This window comes from Erigeron canadensis, chromosome 2 (assembly GCF_010389155.1).
Source record: "Erigeron canadensis isolate Cc75 chromosome 2, C_canadensis_v1, whole genome shotgun sequence".
In the NCBI taxonomy this organism is placed as follows: Eukaryota; Viridiplantae; Streptophyta; class Magnoliopsida; order Asterales; family Asteraceae; genus Erigeron; species Erigeron canadensis.
Genome location: NC_057762.1, coordinates 8,914,422 through 8,936,857, shown reverse-complemented (window position 1 = coordinate 8,936,857; position 22,436 = coordinate 8,914,422). Strand labels below are relative to the sequence as shown.

The 22,436-nt window shown below is 33.8% G+C and overlaps 2 protein-coding genes across 3 annotated transcripts; both read right to left on the bottom strand.

The window, feature by feature from the left end:
• Nucleotides 1-13,978: 13,978 nt before the first annotated feature.
• LOC122586729 (ubiquitin-conjugating enzyme E2 28-like) lies at nucleotides 13,979-15,049 on the bottom strand. Its single transcript, XM_043758718.1, has 3 exons — nucleotides 14,752-15,049; nucleotides 14,558-14,662; nucleotides 13,979-14,333 (listed from the first exon to the last, which is right to left on the bottom strand). Exons 1-3 carry the CDS (start codon nucleotides 14,947-14,949, stop codon nucleotides 14,190-14,192), a joined length of 447 nt encoding a protein of 148 aa, XP_043614653.1. The 5' UTR covers nucleotides 14,950-15,049; the 3' UTR covers nucleotides 13,979-14,189.
• A 1,274-nt stretch (nucleotides 15,050-16,323) lies between these two features.
• LOC122586727 (rac-like GTP-binding protein ARAC1) lies at nucleotides 16,324-19,883 on the bottom strand. Of its 2 annotated transcripts, none has more exons than XM_043758716.1 (8): nucleotides 19,792-19,883; nucleotides 19,353-19,581; nucleotides 19,153-19,240; nucleotides 18,934-19,043; nucleotides 18,767-18,830; nucleotides 17,209-17,273; nucleotides 16,754-16,819; nucleotides 16,324-16,673 (listed from the first exon to the last, which is right to left on the bottom strand). In XM_043758716.1, exons 2-8 carry the CDS (start codon nucleotides 19,449-19,451, stop codon nucleotides 16,572-16,574), a joined length of 594 nt encoding a protein of 197 aa, XP_043614651.1. In that variant the 5' UTR covers nucleotides 19,452-19,581; nucleotides 19,792-19,883; the 3' UTR covers nucleotides 16,324-16,571. The 2 variants fall into 2 exon arrangements, with proteins under 2 accessions (XP_043614651.1, XP_043614652.1); XM_043758717.1 differs by having other exon boundaries at nucleotides 19,353-19,571; nucleotides 19,792-19,881.
• Between the last annotated feature and the right edge of the window lie 2,553 nt (nucleotides 19,884-22,436).

Sequence of the window (22,436 nt, the reverse complement as noted above, 5' to 3'; positions counted from 1 at the left end):
GAATGATAGACAAATCGATCTTAAAATAAAACGTAATTTTTTTAAGAACTCTTAAATTATGTGATATCTTTCGACCACTTATGATCTTGGTATGCCTTACAATAACCCCCTTCCGCTTGATTTGACATTTAACTACAAATCAATCAATATGATATATTCCCATTACGTTACGTTCTCAAGTTCTTAATTTAAGCTTTTTTTTCCTAAGCTTAGGAATCATTAGAATAGGAAAGGCATTTTTATGTAATCTTTTATTCCATTTTAAGATGGAATGAGAAAATGAATCGCTTTAAAGGAATAGGATTATTAAAGTTCCATTACAAATAGCCAACCAAACACACCTCAGTTACACATTCCATTCAGATTTTCACTCCAGCAGTCCAGCACTCCAGCCTACCAATCATAAATGAACCGGGCCTATTTATCCCCTTTGAACAGATTTTGTCCAGCCCGAATATGTGGCCTTTGGCCCAACCAAATAGGAACCGGTGAGTTTTAGAATCTTAATATTAATATTATATTAATATATACTAAAAGACAACTGACCTAACCTCAATCGACCAATCACAATTCTCAATTTTACCAAATTAAATTATTAGACATGTGACCAAATTATGTTATTTAAAATAAAATAAAAAAACAAATCGATCATAATCCTTTAATTTTTATAAGATTAAATCACAAGCTTCAATTTCTACAAAATTAATTAAATCAACATATGTCGAAATTAATTTAAACTTTTTTGTTTTTCCATCACCAATATACACTTTAATCCAATTTAAAAATAATTCATTTACATTTTTTGATTTTTCCATGATAAATTTACATTTTAACCCAATTTTAAAATAACTGATTTACACATTTTGGTTTTCTATTGCCAATTTACACTTTAACCCAATTTTAAAAAAAAACTTTATTGCATAATGTGTATTAAATAACAGAATATAGCTAAAAGTTAGGTACAAACTCTCAATATCTTATATAATGGTCATTAAACTAATTGTAGTATTGTTGTTATTAGTAGTTTATTCGGATTATTATTAGGATAATCATTGTTATTAGTAGTTGTAATCAAATTATATATAGGAGACAGATTATTCTTCTGTAAACCGAACCCTACAAATAAATTCACAACTCACAAATCATTGAAAACCCACAAACCAACTGCTACTTTTATTGTTCTTAAGAACCATGACTAATGAAAATAGAATTATTTTTTTGCAAGATATCAATGAGAACTTGGTCAATTGTATAATCAATGTTAAAATATTGTTAATCTGGAAGAGTTTGTATAAAAGAAACTTTGCGACACCATCCAGCTTTTGTATGATTTAACATTTAGAGTTAATTGCAAGATTGGTCCCTGTGGTTTGTAATTTAGCAAGGAGAGTCTCTTTTCGAGAATCGTTGCAATAGGGGTCCCTATTTTGAGAATTTTTGCAAAATTGGTCCCTTTTTGACGGATCCGTTAAAGATGGCCGTCAAGTGTGCACGTGTGCCGCACGTGTGGGGGTATTTACTTACTTTCTACCCCACAGGGACCCCATGGCTAAAATGAAAAAACCACAGGGACCAATCTTGCAACTTTTTTAAAAATCCATCACTAAATAATATCTTTTAACTTTTCCAAAAAAAAAAAATAATTTTATTAAATTATTAACTTAAATATAATTTTTAACACTTTTTATCTTTTCATGATTATTTGTTGTTAAAAAACTAAAAACATATAACCACTAAAAATTAAAAGGTATCATTTAGTGATGGATTTTTAAAAATTGTAAGTTTATAAAACTTTTTTAAAAGTTAAAAGGTATTAGTTAGTGATGAATTTTTAAAATTTGTAAGTTTATAAAACTTTTCAAAAATTAAAAGGTATTATTTAGTGATGGATTTTTAAAAATTGTACGTTTATAAAACTTTTTAAAAAGTTAAAAGGTATTAGTTAGTGATGAATTTTTAAAAACTCTAAGTTTATAAAACTTACTTTTTAAACTTACAATTTTAAAAACGCACCACTAAATATTTAAAAATTTGTATAAACTTACAATTTTTAAAAATCCATCACTAAAATAATAACTTTTAGCCAATGATGATTAGTCCAACTGGTCAGAGGCATCCCAGGTTTTACTCAAGGTCTTGAGTTTGATCCCTAGGGATGTCAAATCTTGGGGTTTTTTCCTTCGAATACTTATAACGGCTCATGGTCAACATCTCGTTGTCTAGGGTACATGCAAGGCTTCACCATTATACGGTGAGGTTTCCGTGATGTTGCATACCGACTGAATGTTCGAAAAAAAAAAAACTTTTAAATTTTTAAAAAGTCTTATAAACTTACAATTTTTAAAAATTCATCACTAACTAATACCTTTTTAAAAAGTTTTATAAACTTTTACAATTTTTAAAAATTTATCACTAACTAATACCTTTTAACTTTTTAAAAAGTTTTATAAACTTACGATTTTTAAAAATCCATTACTAAATACGAGATGTTGACCATGGGCCGTGATGTCGCATACCAACTGAATGTTCGAAAAAAATAATAACTTTTAACTTTTTAAAAAGTCTTATAAACTTACAATTTTTAAAAATCCATCACTAACTAATACCTTTTAACTTTTTAAAAAGTTTTATAAACTTACGATTTTTAAAAATCCATTACTAAATACGAGATGTTGACCATGGGCCGTGATGTCGCATACCAACTGAATGTTCGAAAAAAATAATAACTTTTAACTTTTTAAAAAGTCTTATAAACTTACAATTTTTAAAAATCCATCACTAACTAATACCTTTTACCTTTTTAAAAAGTTTTATAAACTTACAATTTTTGAAAATCCATCACTAAATAATACCTTTTAATTTTTAGTGGTTATATGTTTTTAGTTTTTTAACAACAAATAATCATGAAAAGTTAAAAAGTGTTATAAATTATATTTAAATTAATAACTTAATAAAAAAAAATTTGGGAAAGTTAAAAGGTAGTATTATTTAGTGATGGATTTTTAAAAAAGTTGCAAGATTGGTCCCTGTGGTTTTTCCATTTTAGCAATGGGGGTCCCTGTGGGGTAGAAAGTACGTAAATACCCCCACACGTGCGGCACACGTGCACACTTAACGGCCACCTTTAACGGATCCGTCAAAAAGGGACCAAATTTGCAAAAAAATCTCAAAATAGGGACCCCCATTGCAACGATTCTCGAAAAGGGACCCTCCTTGCTAAATTGTACAAACCACAGGGACCGATCTTGCAATTAACTCTAACATTTAATATTTACATTTGAATAGCTCATTTTTTTAAGATATATTTTTACATTTTAACGTATATGTATTTTATTTCCATATACTAATTCTTATATTAATAATGTCATAAAATCCGTGTAGTTGACACGGGTCTAAAATCTAGTTTAAAACTAAGATGATAAAAAAAAAAACTGAGCTAAGAATATTACGGTATTACAAATTTAACACTTCGTAAAGTCTTTGCAACATGTCTTTTTTTAAAAGATTTATAATTTTACTATGATATATGCCAACAGAAATTCTTTCAAAAAAAAAAAATTTTTTTTTAGAACGACAAGTATTCAACTCACGGCAGTGACATCCAAGATTAGCAGTAAGTTGGAAGTTGTTATTCGCACACTCCTGCAGAGAAGCATGATAACACGTACCGTGAGTCTTTTAACATCATCATTTTCTGATTACCTTGACTCTGTAGCACAGACTACGAGTTTGTTTTGCTCACGAAATGTAATTTTATTTCGAAAATAGTGAAATTTTTTGTTAGGTCATTCCCAACGTGCTTTTTCTCACCCTCTTTCTTAACCTTTTTGGCTTTTTCTTAGAAATCATTGGCATCAAAACTTTCTCGCAAGTTTTCTCAAGAAAATATCATAATTACTCAATTCATGAGAAAATAGGCTACGAGTTTGTTCTGATCACAAAATGTAATTTTATTTTGAAAATAGTGAAATTTTTTGTTAGGTCATTCCCAACGGGCTTTTTCTCACCCTCTTTCTTAACCTTTTTCTTAGAAATCATTGGAATCAAAACTTTCTCGTAAGTTTTCGCAAGAAAATATCATAACTTTTCCTTGTGAGAAAACACTAGAAAAAGGGATGGTGGGGCTAAAGTACATTTTCAACCAATAACAAATAATAAAAGGGGTTTGTTCGTTCGTTTTTTTTTTTCATTTTATTCATAAATAAAATATTTAAGAAAGAGATAAGAAATGGGTATGGTTGGTAGTGATATTTTATGAAATATGAAATGTGAAAAAGATAATGTGACGTTGAGGTGGCAATGAAAAAAAAAGGGTAAAAATAGTTAGCGTTGGATAAGGCCTTAGTGTCTTAGTAAATTAGGCAACCCGTCTTCTTAATGGTAAGCCTTTTTCTTTAATTTGTATACCATATTCAATGAAATCGTATTTCTTGCGAAAAGTTTACTTTACACTACCATGCAGGTCATCAAAATTCCTGATACCGCCTCTGGATATCATGGTGGTCGTAGCAATCCTCAAGAAACTAGGTTGTTTTGGCATGCTTCTGGTTTCAAGTGAGGTACCAACTGTTAGAATATTATCACGTAAAATGAACGTATGTCCGAAAAGTATTTAAGCCTACGGGGTCACACGTTCAACACGAATGTAACTATAATTAATTACTATATTAAATGTAATCTATTAATTAATTAGATCACGAAAAACTAACGATTGTCCGTTAAAAGGTTAATGGTTAACGGTACTTAACTAACAGACTTAACGAAGGAGAGTTGTAATTAGGAAACAATTAGGAAACCCTCTAGAATAATCTAAAGGGGGGCCAGTCGAAATAGGAGATGGAGGGGTTTCACAAACCCTAAACTTGGTCATCAAATAAACCTAATCCTATAAATAGAGGCATAAGTTAATTGTTTTCAATACACAAAATCTTAAGGTTTTCTAAAACCCTAAAACCTTCTCCCTCTCTCTTGGCTTCGGCCGATTCTACCAACAACAAAGGGTTTCGGGTTTTTGTTTGGTTTTTAATTAAAGGGTATTGACAAAGGGTTGTTCGGTTCGTGATCAAGTACTAGCATACATACATTCTAACGTTGTGTGTGCGATCGTAGAGAGGTTTTATTTTAAACCTTTTTATAAAGTTTCTTACTTTATTCTCTTCAATTTAAGGTACACATTTTCTTTCTTAGTTAATTAATTAACTACATAGATTTTATTCCGTTGCGTGCTTTGTGATTTGATTCGATAATTTGTTATATAACCCAACAGTGGTATCACGAGCCTACTATGTATGTTTCTTGATTACCAATAAATCAAAACTTGAAGGGTGGTTAGGGTTCTTGATTTTTAAAATTTTCGGCTATATATATATATATATTTAAATTGATTTTGTATTTTGATTACATTATTTAAATAAGAAAAAGGTATTATTTAATATATATATATATATGGTTCAAAATTTTATAGAAAATAAAAAGAATGTTTTTTTAGGGTTCCTAATCCAAGTTTTGATTAATTGCATGTTTATGTAATAAATTGCATGTATTTATATGGTGTACCTTTATTTTTAATGGTTAAAAAGAAGTAAAAATCATGAGATTTCATGCAAATCATTCATGATTCTTACTTAGATATATTGATATGAAATCTTGATCATTAGGGTTAATTATGCTAGATAATTGGATAACTAATTGTGTGACTATGTGAATTTTTCGTGTGATTTTTCTGCTTTGCGACAGTTCACTAAAAAATTCATATCTTTTAATCCGTAATGAGTTAGAGGTCGTTCTTTGAACTGTAGATGATCAACACATAGGGCTAAAACTTTGTAGTTCTGGTCGAAGTCTGAATCGGACCAGAAATAGGTCTAAACAGGTCGTGAAGCTACTGGAAATTTCCAGTGAGCAACTATTTGCTTATATGATAATTGATTGTTTTATATATGTTTAAGGCTTACGCAATCAAGACAACTTGATGTATATCGTCCTCTTCTTTGAAGAGGGAGTCGACTTGGAAATAATTAAACCATAGTGACATGTTTAGGTTTTTGCATATTTATTATAATATAAATTGTGATGCAAAATTGTTTTTGAGAAAATATAAACTTGACTAAGCAATATCGAAATAGAGATTTTTTAATAAAATTGGAGTCTTACAACCTTGAGATACACCGGCTCACTCATTTGAACAAACTCTAAGAGAGGTATAAGTCGGAGTGCGCTAGCCTTCTAAAAGGGCGGGTTTTTAATTGCGTCCATCGCAAACCTTTGTCCTTGCGCTTCTTTGTACGTTCAAATGGAGCTACCGAGCTCTCTTGTGTTGTTAAGACTATAAAAATGATTTTATTAAGTATTATGTTTAGAAGATATGCATGAATCTTCGAAACATAACTTTTTGATCACACATTAAATTGAATGACTCAATAAACTTAAGTCATTTGCCATCCAATTTGTCAAGGACACATGTGGCTGTTGTTTAGTCACTGGTACACAGTGGTGAAATGGCAGTTGCATGGCAAAACTCATTCACTGGTACACAGTGGTGGACAATTTTGCGTGTTCTTAGTTGGACGACTTAAAGCGAGTTAAGCGGTGAGACCTTGACCCGTGGCAAAAGATGGGACAAAACATGACTACAAAGGATCACTTGATGAATCAAGTGTCATACGTAGGTCCCACACTTACTAGGAATTGCACTTGTAATGCAATTACTGATCGTCACTTACCTTTTGAGTGCAATCATTTCTAGCAGATCAACTGATGAAATGGTTGCATGTCAATTGGATCCTAGCCTTAATGAAATTAATTATTTATTTTGTAAACATTGGGTAATTAATTTCTTAAGGATTTATTATCGAAAATACTGATTTTTGAACTTAATCTGTTTTGTAGATGGCAATGAATCCTTCCGCAAACACCAATGCTTTTCGGCAAATGTTTGAAAGAGAAAAGCTTAATGGATCGAATTTCAATGATTGGTACCGTCAACTACGAATTGTTCTGCGAGTTGAGGAACGCATGGATGTCATTGAAAGACAATGGCCTAATGAACCGGCGGCTACTGCTTCAGTAGCTGAAAAAGCTGACTATAGAATTCAGTACACTAGATTCAATGAAGTTTGTTGTTTGATGCTTGCGAGTATGTCTCTCGAGCTACAAAAACAATTCGAACTTTACACTCCATATGATATGATCAGAGAGTTAAAATCCTTGTATGAAAAACAAGCCGGAGTGGAACTTTTTGACCTTGTCGTGGAACTCCATGACATGAAACTTGAATATGGAAAGTCGGTTAGTAGTCATGTGCTCAAGATGAAGAGCATTTTTGACAAAATGGAATCAATGGAGTATGCTTATCATAAAGAGGTTAAAGTTGGCATGATTCTTAAATCCCTTCCTAAGGAGTTTGAGAATTTTGTGCAAAACTTTAACATGCACTCTATGAAAAAGACTGTAAATGAACTCCATGTTATGCTCAATGAATTTGAGAAAACGATTCCAAAGAAGGCCAATGACCCAAATGTTCTTATGATTAGAGGGGGTCAGATCCAGAAAGCTGAAAGATCGCAACAAGCTAGAGGCAAGTTTGATGGTAAAGGCAAGGGTAAGCAAATTGCGAATCCTTCCAAACCAAAGCAGACTCCTCCGACTAAGAAAGAGCATCCGGCTAAAGACCAGAGCTGCCATCATTGTAATGAAGTCGGGAACTGGAAGAGGAACTGTCCTAAGTATCTTGCCGAGTTGAATGTGAAGAAAAAGCAAGCTAGCGACGCTAGTACTTGAATCTGTAATGAATTACAGGGACTTAGGAAAAGGAGGAAGCTGAAGCCCGGAGCTTTGCAGTTGGTCGTAGGCAATGGTCTACAAGCACCTGTTGAAGCAATTGGAGAATTTCATTTAGTTCTTTCTTCCGGTTTAATTATTGTTCTAGACAGTTGTCATTATGCACCTTCTATTACTAGAGGTGTCGTTTCAGTTTCTTTGTTGAAAGACAACGGATTCATTAATGTTTTTAATGATATTGGTATTTCAGTTTCTAAAAATAATGTTCATTATTTTGATGCTATTGCTTATGATGGTGATGAACGTCCATTTTGTGATAAAAACCCCTAAAGAAAGGCTTCATTTCTATGCTTAAATGAGTTAATATTCCAGAACTATCGATACTTAATGAATGATATGTCTTTGCAGGTTCCCGGAAGATGCGAGAGAGGGTAAATTACATCAACTGACTCAAGAAGGAAGCCTATGAAGTTACAAGACACAAGGAAGTGGTTCGGGAGCCAAACGAAGACTCAAGTGCAAGACAGCAGCCACCAGCGCCGCTGGTGCTCACCAGCGAACGCTCTCCAGACCACAAGCGCCGCTCGAAGCTTCACCAGCGGCCGCTCGAATTACACCAGCGCCGCTAGCCCATTAGCTAGCGCCGCTGGCAGGCCCACCAGCGCCGCTGGTCGGCCCAGATCAGTAACCGACTTAAACACCTATTTAAGTCGAACTAACCCTCAAAACCCTAAGAGAGAGCCGGTTCAGCAGCCCTAGCCGCCCAGGAATAACCCTAGATCGAAATTGCAGATTCCAAGAAGGTTTTGGAGCATCTAAACACCTTCCGATCTTCACTCTTGGTCTAAATCTTTCATCTTTATTTACTCTTTGTCTTTGAACTATGTCTTTTATATTCTCAGACTTTGTTATTCCTTTAATAATGCTAGGCTAGTAGGCTGAATACTTGTTTGGATCAATGTGATCATGTAGACGCTTATTGTTTTACTGTGTTTGTTTAGATTCTGTTGGAGTGTGCTTTACTGTTTATCGTAGATCCATGTTTATTAGTAATTCATGTTGCTATTGGTTTTATATCTGAACATATTAGTTTAATTCTTATGATTGTCTATGATCATGTACTAGGACTAATATGCTAGGACAGAAAACAACTAGTCGGTCTATAACTAGAAGTAAAAAGTGATTCACTTGTAACCGAGGGATCCAGAACCATAGTAACTAGGGTGAATTGAACATGAAGCTTAACAATACCAGACGCGATCCTTTGACTTGGAAACGAGTACTGTGGTCACCGGAGGGAATTATATCTGGTCATGGCTTAAGAGCCTGGTAATTAAAAGATGAATTAGTAACACAAACTTTAGGTCATAATACTTAAAACAATGAATCTAGCGAGAATTTGTTTTAAAGGGTAGTGTGAGTCTAGCGACAGCACTACTACTTAGGTAAAGTGAATCTAACGAGAATCTGAACCGTGATTAAGTTTCCAACAGGCTAACAAACCAGTAAGATAGTATTTGGTCGTACCATGAGATCGGAGATGCCAAACAAGTATTTTAATTTAATTACTGATATTCGTCCTTTCAAAACTATTTTCAGAGTAGCCTTTTGCTGCAAAGCATTTGGTTATATTTTCTTATTTAATTGCTAAATATTAGTTTATTAGGAGTTAGTGACAAACCTCCAAACAAACTAGAATTACACGTACTACTAGATTAGGTAACGCAACGCGTCCCTGCGAACGATCCTGTAATTTACCACTGGGCTATACTCAACTGACCGGGTTCGCTGCTCGTTAAAGTGTGTGTTAGTTTAGATAGTTACTTGTACAACATAAATTTTAAAGACTAGGAAATAAATAAAAAATCATACACCCATCAGATGGTATTTATGAAATTGATATGCGTGGTTGTGATTCAAATAATTCAATGTATAATGTTACCAAAAGAGCCAAGACGGACTTGGACTCTACCTATCTTTGGCACTGTCGTCTTGCACACATTGGCAAAAATCACATTGAAAGACTTCAACGTGAAGGGATCTTAAAATTAAATGATGAATCATTTGATAAATGCGAGTCATGTGTTTCTGGCAAGATGACACGAAAACTCTTTAAGTATTCGCCGGAAAGGGCTAAAGATCTTCTTGGACTCATTCATACCGATGTTTGCGGCCCATTTAGACATGTGTCAAGGAAAGGAGCTAGCTACTTCATAACTTTTACGGGTGATTTCAGTCGTCATGGTTATGTTTACTTGCTTAAACATAAACATGAAGTGTTTGAAACATTCAAAGAGTTTAACAATGAAGTAGAAAATTAACTCGGTAAAACCATCAAGATTCTTCGTTCGGATCGAGGTGGTGAATACTTAAGCCAAGAGTTTAAGGATTATCTTAAAGCATGTGGAATTGTCCAACAGCTTACTCCTCCATACACTCCTTAGCATAATGGAGTGTCTGAAAGGAGAAATCGAACCTTGCTAGACATGGTAAGATCAATGATGACCCATACAACTCTCCCATTTTTGTTTTGGGATTATGCTTTAAAGAGTGTTGTACGCATTCTCAATATGGTTCCAACCAAGAAGGTGGACAAGACGCCATATGAATTATGGTATGGAGATCTCCCTAATTTGTCTAACTTAAGAGTCTGGGGATATGAGGCACTGTTGAAGCGTGATACGCCTGACAAACTTGAACCCAGAACTACTAAGTGCATCTTTGTCGGAAACTCTAAGGAAACGATTGGTTACGAATTCTATGATCCCGCCAAAAACACTGTTCGTGTTGCTCGATATGCTGAATTCTTTGAAAAGAAATTAGTTCAAGAGAACAGTGGGAGGATTGTAGAACTTGATGAGACTCAAGAGGAAGATGTGTCACCTTCTGAAGCTCCTGGCAATCATCAACTTGGGAGGGAAAATGTTCAAAGTGATGAACCTCAAGTCGATGATAATGAAGCGATTCCACTTCGTAGGTCCGAAAGGACAAGACGTCCTACCGAAAGACTATGTATGATGGTAGAAGAAGACGTTGTTGGAGATCTCGATGAGCCTCCGAATTTCAAAGCTGCATTATCAGATCCGGAATTTGACAAATGGCTTGAAGCTACGAAGGTGGAAATGAAATCCATGAAAGACAATCAAGTCTGGAGCTTGGTTGATCTTCCACAAAATGCTCAAACTGTTGGGTGTAAGTGGATCTTCAAGAAGAAGATAGACATGGATGGAAATGTACACACCTATATAGCTCATCTCGTGGCGAAAGGTTATACTCAACGTTTCGGTGTTGATTATGATGAGACCTTTTCTCCAGTTGCGGACATTAGAGCTATTAGGATTCTCTTAGCTATAGCAGCGTACTATGACTTTGAGATATGGAAAATGGATGTTAAGACTGCCTTCTTAAATGGTTACTTGGATGAAGAAGTCTATATGGATCAACATGAAGGTTTTATTGATCCAAAACATCCCAACAAAGTATGCAAGCTTCAAAAGTCCATTTATGGACTAAAGCAAGCATCAAGAAGTTGGAATAAGCGGTTTGATGAAGAAATCAAAAAGTTTGGTTTCATTCAAAATCCCGATGAGCCATGTGTATATCGCAAAGCTAGTTGAAGTAATGTTACTTTCCTTATCTTATATGTTGATGACATATTGATCATAGGAAAACACATTCCAATGTTGCAAGATGTTAAATCTCATATTGGAAGCCATGAAAGATTTAGGAGAAGCGACATTTATTCTTGGAATCAAGATCTACCGAGATAGATCAAGGCGATTAATTGGACTAAGTCAAAGTGCTTATATTGATAAGATCTTGAAGCGATTCAAGATGGAGAATTCTAAACGTGGGTCTATACCTATGCAAGAAGGACTTAGTTTATCTGTCAAACAGGGTGCTACTACACCTAATGAGGTGGAGCGTATGCGTAGAATTCCTTATGCTTCGGCTATGGGATCTATTATGTATGCGGTTAGATGCACTAGACCCGATGTGGCGTTCGCGCAAAACATCGTTAGCCGATATCAACAGAATCCTGGTGAAAGCCATTGGACTGCTGTTAAAAACATTCTGAAGTACCTACGAGCTACTAAAGATATGTTTTTGGTGTATGGAGGAAATCCAGACTTAGAGCTCAAAGTGACTGGATATTGTGATGCTGGATTTCAAACTAATAAAGATGACACGAAGTCTTAATCAAGATTCGTCTTCGTTCTTAACGGAGGTGCTGTGGAGTGGAAAAGCAAGAAGCAAACCACAATCGCCATGTCTGCAACAGAGTCTAAGTACATTGCCGCCTTAAAAGCCGCGATGGAAACAACCTGGATAAGGAAGTTCATTAGCGGGCTAAACGTGATCCCCTCAAATGACTTACCCACTGATATGTACTATGATAACACTGGTGCATTAATCATTGCCAACGATCCCGGAGTTCAGAAAGGTGCTAGACATTATGCTAGACGATATCACTATGTTCGTGAGCAAATCGAACTATGGGAGATCAATTTACTCAAAGTTCACATAGATTTTAACTTAGTTGATCCTTTCACAAAAGCTTTGTCTAGGCCCAAGCTTGAAAGGCATGCCGAGGGCATAGGACTTAAATTTAGCTAGTTATTTCATGTAAATCTGTTGTTCGGTATTTGGATAAGGGATGTTAAACAATTTATATTTTTCATAATGAAATAAAGTACTTGATATGTTTGATTTCATTTAATATTAAATTGTGTCCTATATTTGCATGTTTAATCCTTGAATATTTTATTAAATATTTAATAATTATTCTAAATTGTCCATTATCAATTAATTATATGGAAATATAATTAAATTAAGACAAATCTGAGTGATTGGTTATATTCTTGGAATATATAATGGATGGTCCCACCAAACTCACATGATATCCATAGTTGATGCATATCGGACTACCCCACTAACGAATTATCACTTTATGGATCGACGTCATTAAGTGAAATTCGTAAATGGTTACTTTATTGATCCTCTGACTTGAGATGCAAGTAGTTCAGCATGTATGAATCGCACTTACTAGATATAGTTCTAACTCTCCTGAATAAGGGAATACATAAAGAGCTATTTTCAGAAAGCGTCGTGAAGTATGATGACTAACACGTGTAGTCAATACAGGATTTGTTCCTTCAACTTAAAATTTGAAGCATGATACCATCGGCGCCCTCATTAGGACTAATTAAGATGTTTGCATGGTCATGCCCAAATAAATCCAGATGGTTCTCGATTATATTTGGTAATCATTAATTAGTTATTGAATGAGAAACATAATCGTTAAATTATGAAATGACTTTGATCCATATTCATATTTAACAAGGTATCTGAACAAAGGGATAATAAAAGCCTCAATCATTTAAATATACTTTAAGAAACTATACTTAAATTTTTTTCGGGAGCATTGGCGTGTTGCTATACGCTAACCAATGTTATTACCTTCATTCATTACGAGCTCAAGTGGGAGCTGTTAGAATATGATCACATAAAATGAACATATGTCCGAAAAGTATTTAAGCCTACGGGGTCACACGTTCAACACGAATATAACTATAATTAATTAATATATTAAATGTAATTTATTAATTAATTAGATTACGAAAAACTAACGATTTTCCGTTAAAGGTTAATGGTTAACGGTACTTAATTAACGGACTTAACGAAGGAGAGTTGTAATTAGGAAACAATTAGGAAACCCTCTAGAAAAATCTAAAGGTGGGGCGGTCGAAATAAGAGAAGGAGGGGGTTTCACAAACCCTAAACTTGGTCATCAAGTAAACCTAATCCTATAAATAGAGACCTAAGTTAATTATTTTCAATACACAAAATATTAAGGTTTTCTAAAACCCTAAAAATCTCTACTTCTCCCTCTCTCTTAGCTTCGGCCGATTCTACCAACAACAAAGGGTTTCGGGTTTTTGTTTGGTTCGAATTAAAGGGTATTGACAAAGGGTTGTTCGGTTCGTGATAAAGTACTAGCATACATACATTCTAACGTTGTGTGTGCGATCATAGAGTGATTTTATTTTAAACCTTTTTATAAAGTTTCTTACTTTATTCTTTTCAAGTTAAGGTACACGTTTTCTTTCTTGGTTAATTAATTAACTACATAGATTTTATTCCGCTGCGTGCTTTGTGATTTGATTCGATAATTTGTTATATAACCCAATACCAACAATTTTATTAAAAAAATATGGGACATTTATTGAAAATTCAAATCAGACTCCAATTTCACTTTCATAACAATCCATTACACCAGCATCGTGGGCGTAATTTCTTTTCATATTCCTCATAATCCAACTAAATTTCGTTCCATCTCGTGAGGCTTTATAAATTTCATACAAGAATATGTTATTACTTACATTACATAAACCGGCTTCGTTGATTTTTCAGTACATGGCATACTTTTGAGTCCAACTCCGAGCCATGGCTTCATACTTGACCTTGTCTATCTTGTACATATGTGCGATTTCTGGGACCAACGGGTCATCTGGGTTCGGATCTGTCAGCAACGAACATATTGACAACAAAACCTGGATGAACCAATACACAGATTACATGCACTTTAGTATTAGTTAGTCGAGATTCAGACTTTACTGATATATAGAAAGATAAAATAAAATATTTAGAAGACAAATTGGAATTTATATTGTTATTTTAGATGATTATTTCTTATTATATTAAAAATACAATATTTTTTGTGTTAAAATTACGGTTAGCAAATTTATAAATATGTAAAAACAAAATAGAAAAAAACCTTGGATATGGTAAGGGCAGGACTCCACTGATCCTTGAGAATATCAAGACAAATGTTACCATTGTTGTTTATATTAGGATGAAACACTTTGGTCCTAAAGGCAACCTACAAGAATTATCAAAAAAACCATTAGCAAAACTCATAATATTCGCAACTTTTTAAGTGGTTTTTTGCTATGAAGATTGAGTGTACACCTTTGGGGGTTTGAAAGGATAGTCTGGAGGGAAGTGGATAGTAACTTGAAACACTCCACCGGCGTACGGACTATCGTTTGGCCCAATGATTGTTGCTTGCCAATGGAACATATCTTGAGCCACAGGACCAGCACTACATGAGGCGGGAGGGTCTCTTTGCAAGTCCTTGAGCTCTTTTAGAATCCTCCTAGAAGCCATTCTGTGAAACTATGGGGAGTATATGGAGATGAAAGAATTGAATGCAAGATGTTTTGGTGCATCTTATTATGTGTTTGGAGATGGATTTATATATGAGTGCTGGAGAGAGAGTTTGTGGAGAAGGTATATATTCTAGAAATATTTGAGTGAATAACAACTAGGTTATTTAAAGGCCATGATTCTTTTGTCAAGGTAGGTCAAGAGCCACAAGATTCTTTCACGTTACCTCTCCATTACAATAATTTCACATCAAACTACAAAACGAATATTGCTCACAATATACTAAGCGTTTACTTGAATCTATCTATGATCATTCTTTCTTACCGCGGAAGAATATTATCTTATACTACTCGTTTAGATTGATTTCTGCCAACACAAACTGTTTCCATTTGTAATTCTATATATCATTTCAATATGAAAGCAATGATCAAAACACTTGGCTGATTCAAAGTCAAATAAAATACAGCTATTGAATCACTATCAAAAAATTGAATCAAATATGCATCAAGTTCATTTTTCCAATATATACAATTAAACCAATGAGCAGTTTAGTCTGCTGCGGTGCTGCCAACCTTACTCCAGGAGTTTATCCGTCATTTTTTTTACACATATGCATGCTGGGCAATTTTGAAATTACTACTCTGGCAATAAGCATACATCTACTGAATCACTATTGGAAAATTAAATCAAATATCCATCAAGTTCAATTTACCAAACACAAGACCAGTTAAGTCTGCCGCCAACCTCAACTCCAGTGGAGTTGAGGTCGCATCATTTTTTCTTACACAGATATTTATGCTGGGAAATTCGAAATTGACTATTCTGGCAAGAAGCATACGTGTTAACCATATCATCTAACCCTACCACATTGTGCATGGGTGCCAAAGACACCTTTATCTAATGAAAAGGTTGAAACCTCAATCCACTAAAATTGAATCAAAATCTTGACCTATCAAACAGCATATGCTCCACTCAGAAGAAAAAACCGAAAAATCAATTCCAAAAATACTTATAAATCTTTATACAAACACTAGAAAACTTCTATTTGTGCAAGTGACAAGACATCAATACAATGTCCTGCTGGACCATTTAAAAGCCGCCCGTAACTTGGGTCAAAAGTAGGGAATATATGGTGTCACAACATGTTCATTATATATCAATCCAACACCAAGAGTTGAAAATGATAATCTGGCGCAATCATGACAAGTACAGGGTAGGGGAATAAGCTTTCAAAACCCCCTTAACACTAGACACAATTACAAAAACCAATAAAGGAAATTGCATAAGGTAAGGTGCATCATTTGGGCCAACTACAAATAAACAGATCTCCAGGTATTGTAGCATCAAATACAAAATCAAAGAATATAGGAGAAATGAATCCAAGACAATTTCATTAAGCTAACTGGATATCTGGTCGAAAGTATTACATGGAAGAAAAATGAAATCAAAACCTGACAAGGGATCACGGCTGATGGAGACACACGATAAGCTAACTGATGCTTCACATGGATGATCACTGCTAGCCTTGATGACTTTCTATGAAAAAGCGGGAAAAAGACAAAAGGAAAGAAAGGTAAAAACATAGCTAGATAATTTTTGTAAACCCCCATTAACTTTTCCAATCATAATATAGAGCAAGCCTTTTGACCAGCTTTCTTCTTTTTCTTTGACTTTGGAGGAGCGAGGACAACTTTAATTGCAGCATCAAAAACTCCCTTAACATTCTGATAAAAATAACACACACGTTAGCATAAAGAACTCATAACTTTCTATCCAGAAAGAATCTATGAAAACTTGTACATGCCTCCTGTGTTTTTGAGCTACATTCGATGTACTCGGGTGCTCCAATCGTCTTCTTAAGCTCCTCTCCCTGTAACAATTTTAAAGATGTAAATGTCTGGATTAAAGAAAATGTAATCTATTGCTCTAGCTAGAGGCAACTGTTTTAAAATGCTTGCTTATTAATGGATCATTCCGGATCAAACGGGTAAGATTTTTATTCGTAAAAAATATTTAAAAAATTAACTAAAATGGAAATGGGTGAAAAACCATAATTGATTGTGTTATTGATGAACAAATCTACTAATTATTTATTCACAAAAAACAAAAAACCCCTCGAAATTTTTGAACAAAAGGATTTTCAGTTCACAAGACCATATAACCAATTTTTCCTTTTTGAGTTGTTTACCCAACCCACCCAATTAGTCACCTCTACATCAAGCAATCTCAGGCATATGTTTATTGATGGTAACCTTTTACCTGAGCATTAGTTATGGGAGTTGCACCAGGATGGTCTACAAAGAACTGCTTATCATCCCGAAGATCTATAATCCACCAAGATTCAAATGTGTTTCATAATAAACCATATATTCTTAAGAAACAATTCAACTCAAACAACTCCATCCACAAAGATGAACATAAGAGAAAATGGCTAGGAAAGTAAGCATGTCTATTGCATAAAAGAAACTAATACTGATGCAGATAAAAATACGGATATAGCCTTCCTTGCCAAGAGCAATTTATAATTTTGCCCATAAACGTAAGAGATATTCGCCAAGCTCTAAAAGGCCCTAAGTCTTCTTTTAAATAGGGCAGGAACTTGTGGAAAAGATGGTAAGGCATAAGCAAACGTCTTCAACCATCAAGAGAAATATAGATAGAAAAGATTTCTATCTATATGTGGAGTCAAAAAGATTAAGAAGATAGCCTAAGAAAGTACAAGCACAATTGCACGAATGTAACATATGGTAGTATCAAAAGATTTCTCACCTGCACCTATATCCTAAAGACTAGGTCCTCAAGATCGGTGGTCATATACTGAATAAGAAAAGAAGCGAAATATCCAAGAAAACTGAAAATGACAACAAAAACACTGTTTCAAGATACACTTGGTTTCAAGCGACTTTTTCCAGCTAAATGTTATGCTTTTGAATATAAAGAACTTGTTTTAATAGCAATGCCTAGGCACTAGGCGAAAATGGTCGTTTGATGCATCTGTTATTAGGGTGGCAGTGTTACGTCAGGAAACAGTATGTGGTGTTCTATCGGAACCTACTCGTAAAGGCGCCTTTGGAGAATGCCTCATGATTTCCGTTTTCGTAGATTCAAAAGGTCAGCTTGTGAATTTTCTTAATAGAATAATGAGCCTCTGAGTCTTAATGGGCACTTTAAGCCTGTTTTGTAAAATAAAGGGGTGGGTCTTTTTGCCCTAGCATGCAGTAGCACAACTGGGCAAGGAAATTGAATGGCAACATTAACGTGTTTCCATACTTTCATGTCAAAATCTCCTAGTTTCTGCACATAAAAATGTTATGTATAAGTAATTCCTGAGATTGCTTAAAGCATTCGCTTAGTAGAAAAAGGTTTAAAAGTCCTACATATAATTTGTGAGAAAGGGGGGCATTAAATACAGGAGGCATACGACTAGCACCAATGCCTTACCTAGTTGACCCTTGTCACCTCGCAGTGCCTATAATCTTTCAAAACCAAGATAAAGAAGCGACTAAATCTATAAAACCATAAAAGAATCAACCAAAATGTGCATGAAGTTATCACTTCATTTTAGATCATTTACCTTGTGATTATGTATTTCAGAGATATTTATTACCAAAAAAAGAGGATATTGTCAGATAGGGGGGATCATCATGTTAGAATAAATGTATAAGGCCGATGACTATTTCCTTTTAGAGTATTTATCTTGAAATAAATTCGAGTCAGATCTAAATAAGAAATAGACAGCTGTTACGGTTGATAATATCCACAATACAGGAACATCAATTTGTATATCATAAGACAGATCATTTATTCATCAACTTACCGAGTTTGGTCCCAACAAGGACTATCGGAACCCCAGGGGCATAATGCTTCAACTCTGGAATCCACTGTAAATATAAAAAATTAAGAAAACGTTACAGCGACCATCAAGAGAATTTCGAATTAGAAAAAAAGGCTAAAAAATCATTCAAAACGACACAAGCTATTTACCTTCTTAGAAACATTTTCATAGCTAGCCTTGCTAATAAGAGAAAACGCCAAAATAAAAACATCAGCCCCACGATAACTCAACGGTCTTAATCTGTTATAATCCTCCTGTCCTGTTTCCAGTAAATCAAATTCACCCATCAATAAAATATCATTCATTTCCTTAACAAAAAAAACTAAAAAATCCCGACAACGCCCATAAACGTTTTCATAAGTTATTACCGGCAGTATCCCACAAGCCTAAATTGACCGTTGCACCATTAACAACAACATTGGCACTGAAATTATCAAACACCGTTGGCACGTAATCCTGTTTAAAACACGAACTAATTACTCAACCAACATTTTCGGGCGGTGTAAAACACGAAACAAATTCATTCACATTAAATTCGGGGGGAAGACGGAAAAATAAATAAATATACCGTGGGGAAAGTGTTGCTGGTGTAAGAAATCAAAAGACAAGTTTTTCCAACAGCACCATCACCAACTGTCACACATTTTATGAACCGAGAAGCGCTCATTTTTCCAAATCCTCAGATCTTCTCACAAGAAGACCCGACCCGAATCTGAACTGCTAATTTCTTCAATTTCTTTTTTTTTTAATTCTTTTTTTATATTTTACTTTCCAAATCTTTAATCTTCTGATATACCCTTAGAGAAAATTAAAGTTTGTGTAAGGGGGGAAAATGAAGGCAATACAATAACAATAATAATTAGAATTAGAATTATTAGAAGTTTGTGTAAGGGGGAAAATGAAGGCAAACCCTAGGGAAGATTGAAAGAAAAAAAAATAATTTTTTTTTAAAAATTGTTTAATTGGAATGGGTGAAAAAAAATTACAGAAAGAAACAAAATTGGTACCTTTAATTTAGGGCCGGTAAAAAATGCAGATGAAGCGCTCGCTTTGTGAGAGTATGTGGAATGGATGGTGTAAAATAGAAAAATTGATCGCAATTTCTGCAAGTATGAGTGAGTGGGGATGATAATGATTGTAGTAGAATTATACGGATGGTCCTTGTTGTTTGCTAAATGTTACTAGTTTCGTCCAAATTTTTAAAAAATTACACTCAACATGCAAATTTCCAATCGGGTTATCCCTCACCCCATTATACAAACCGTCTCAAGATGTGTATTTTTCACTCGTACCGTTTCTAAGATATGCACACGTTTGAAGATGGACTTTTGGGTGACGGACAATCCGCATGAAAAAGTACACCTTGGGAACGTTCAATGTAATTTTTAAAGATATGGAGGAGATCAATAATTAATATCAATAATATTTAATAAAGGGCAATGATTTAAGTACTTTCCCTACAACAATTTGTAGTCTCTTTCACTATGAAATGTGAATGGTTGTGTTCAAAAATTTTTGTCACTATATGGTGGTCCAATTTTTATCAACTACAAGGAGGTCGCTTGCACTATAAAATGTGACTAATTAGAGGTGTATGCTCTCAAGTATGATTACCACTTTTCCACAATCATTCCGTTCCATTACACCATGTATTATATCTTTCATATACCATTTTATTGAATTTAGAAAAGTTATCTACTTATCTTATTAAGTATAGCATAAAAATACTATAATAGTTTTTTTTATTTTTTAATTAAGGTATAATGTATTATTAGGTGGAAATTCTAAACACTTATGGCCAATCCATCTAGATATTTTACATTTTAATAAAAAAAACTTAAAAGTGATTTGTAATAACGACAATTAAATTACATTTCATTTCATTAAAAAAAAAACATTACTATCTCCATTTCCTACTAAAGGAGCTTAGGTGATGATCTCACCTTAAGCTTAGTTGTCAAGTGCTTAAAATATAGTTTTAAGAGATAATACACATATTATACACATAGTAGCTGATGTCATATGTGTGTTTTGGTATATGTATATGGTATTGAGAGAAAAGAGGTTTAAAGACTTCTCCAAGAAGCTTTATCAATATTGTTTTTGGCTTCTTTGAGAAGCCTTATATTATAATTCAAAAAAAAAGTCTTTGTCTTCATCACATTCAAATCACACTCTCTCTCTCTTACAAATCTGATCTACTTTTTCTTTTTCTTTCTTGTGAAGCTCTATGTCACAAATATATATATATATATATATATATATACACACCATCCGTGTCTATATATATAATACGTGAATGAATTTGGGGAAAAGATTCAGACACCATGGATATATCCGAAAATATAGCCTGAATGAGTTTCAGATCTATCGTTCATACTGTTCATATAGATCTTGTTTGGAAATTAGGGTTCAAGCTCATGGAAGTGAATCAAGATATATTTAAAATTCTATATTTCTTTTTTTGAATTTCTATCCTAAAGAAATTGATGATAAATTTGATACGAATCTTATTTTTTGCAATAGTAAAGTTGTTGATGTGTTAGATTTCTGTTCATAATCTTGCTCACAAATTGTTTGTGTAAATGTCTAAGTGAATTTGTTGAATTTGGTGTTTCTGTAAAATAAAAAAAAAAGTTTGTTCATAATGTGCTGTTAATTTTGGTTGTAGTTTATAGTTATTGTAACACCAAGGTTTTCTTAGGTAATATATGCTTATTTAACTGACGTTTACACTTCATGTTTTTATGCTTAGGTTCCAGGATATGGACAATGAAACTAAAGGACTTATTCCAATGATATGATGGTTCTTTTTTGATTGGCTATGATGATGTGTTTGTTAGATAAAAAAAAAAAAAAGTTGAGGTTATGAGTTCCCTTGGCTTGGCATTTGATCTTTCGTTTTCACATGACAACTTTCTTTGATGCAACCATGTTGAATCAATAGTCTTACTATAACATGTCTGAGCTTTTATAATGTTCATACCTAAATCTGTCTTTAAAAAGTTGAGGGTTTAAGGGATTTTATATGACCTTGAATACCTTAGTATGATGGTAGCTTCCTCTTGATTGGCTATGATGATTTGTTCAGATTCAAAGAAACGTGAGATTATGTGTTCCTTGGCATGGCATTTAAGGTGTGAATGTGACGTTGCTGACACATGCCAGTCCTTTTTGATGCAGCCATGATGAATCATCACTATTGCTTGAACATGTCTAAGCCTTCGTAATCTTAAAGAACATAATAACTGTTTTTGATGCAAAAAGAGACTTTTCTAAGCTTATGAACCTTCTTATTTCTCTTGCACAGGGTTTACTGTGTTTTCATTCGGAAGGCTTTGGAACAAGTCAAATGTATCAAATGAATTGGTTCTTTCTGGTCTTGACAATGATAAATTGTGAGAAAATGGTTCTATGGTATGACCCAACTTCGTTTGCTTTCAAATATATGTCATATATGTAATAGCTTTTTATGCAGATTTTCAAATTTAATTGCTTTAAACATATATATAATAAAATGTAAGTATTTTTTGGTATTAAGATATAGCCAAGTTTGCATTGAAAGATGAAGCCATGTTCTAAAGAATAATTGAATAATAATGAATCTATGGTCCAATGAAGAAATACCAAAATTTGCTTCTTTAAATGTCAT

Excerpts from the sequence above, each read along its gene's own strand:
- LOC122586729 (XM_043758718.1), bottom strand. The coding sequence starts at position 14,949 with ATGGCTTCTAGGAGGATTCTAAAAGAGCTCAAGGACTTGCAAAGAGAC. Across the intron at positions 14,663-14,751 it reads ATCCTTTCAAACCCCCAAAG|GTTGCCTTTAGGACCAAAGT; the intron begins GTGTACACTCAA and ends TAATTCTTGTAG. Across the intron at positions 14,334-14,557 it reads CTGCCCTTACCATATCCAAG|GTTTTGTTGTCAATATGTTC; the intron begins GTTTTTTTCTAT and ends TGGTTCATCCAG.
- LOC122586727 (XM_043758716.1), bottom strand. The coding sequence starts at position 19,451 with ATGAGCGCTTCTCGGTTCATAAAATGTGTGACAGTTGGTGATGGTGCT. Across the intron at positions 18,831-18,933 it reads ATGAAAATGTTTCTAAGAAG|TGGATTCCAGAGTTGAAGCA; the intron begins GTAAATAGCTTG and ends TTATATTTACAG. Across the intron at positions 17,274-18,766 it reads CCTTGTTGGGACCAAACTCG|ATCTTCGGGATGATAAGCAG; the intron begins GTAAGTTGATGA and ends GGTGGATTATAG.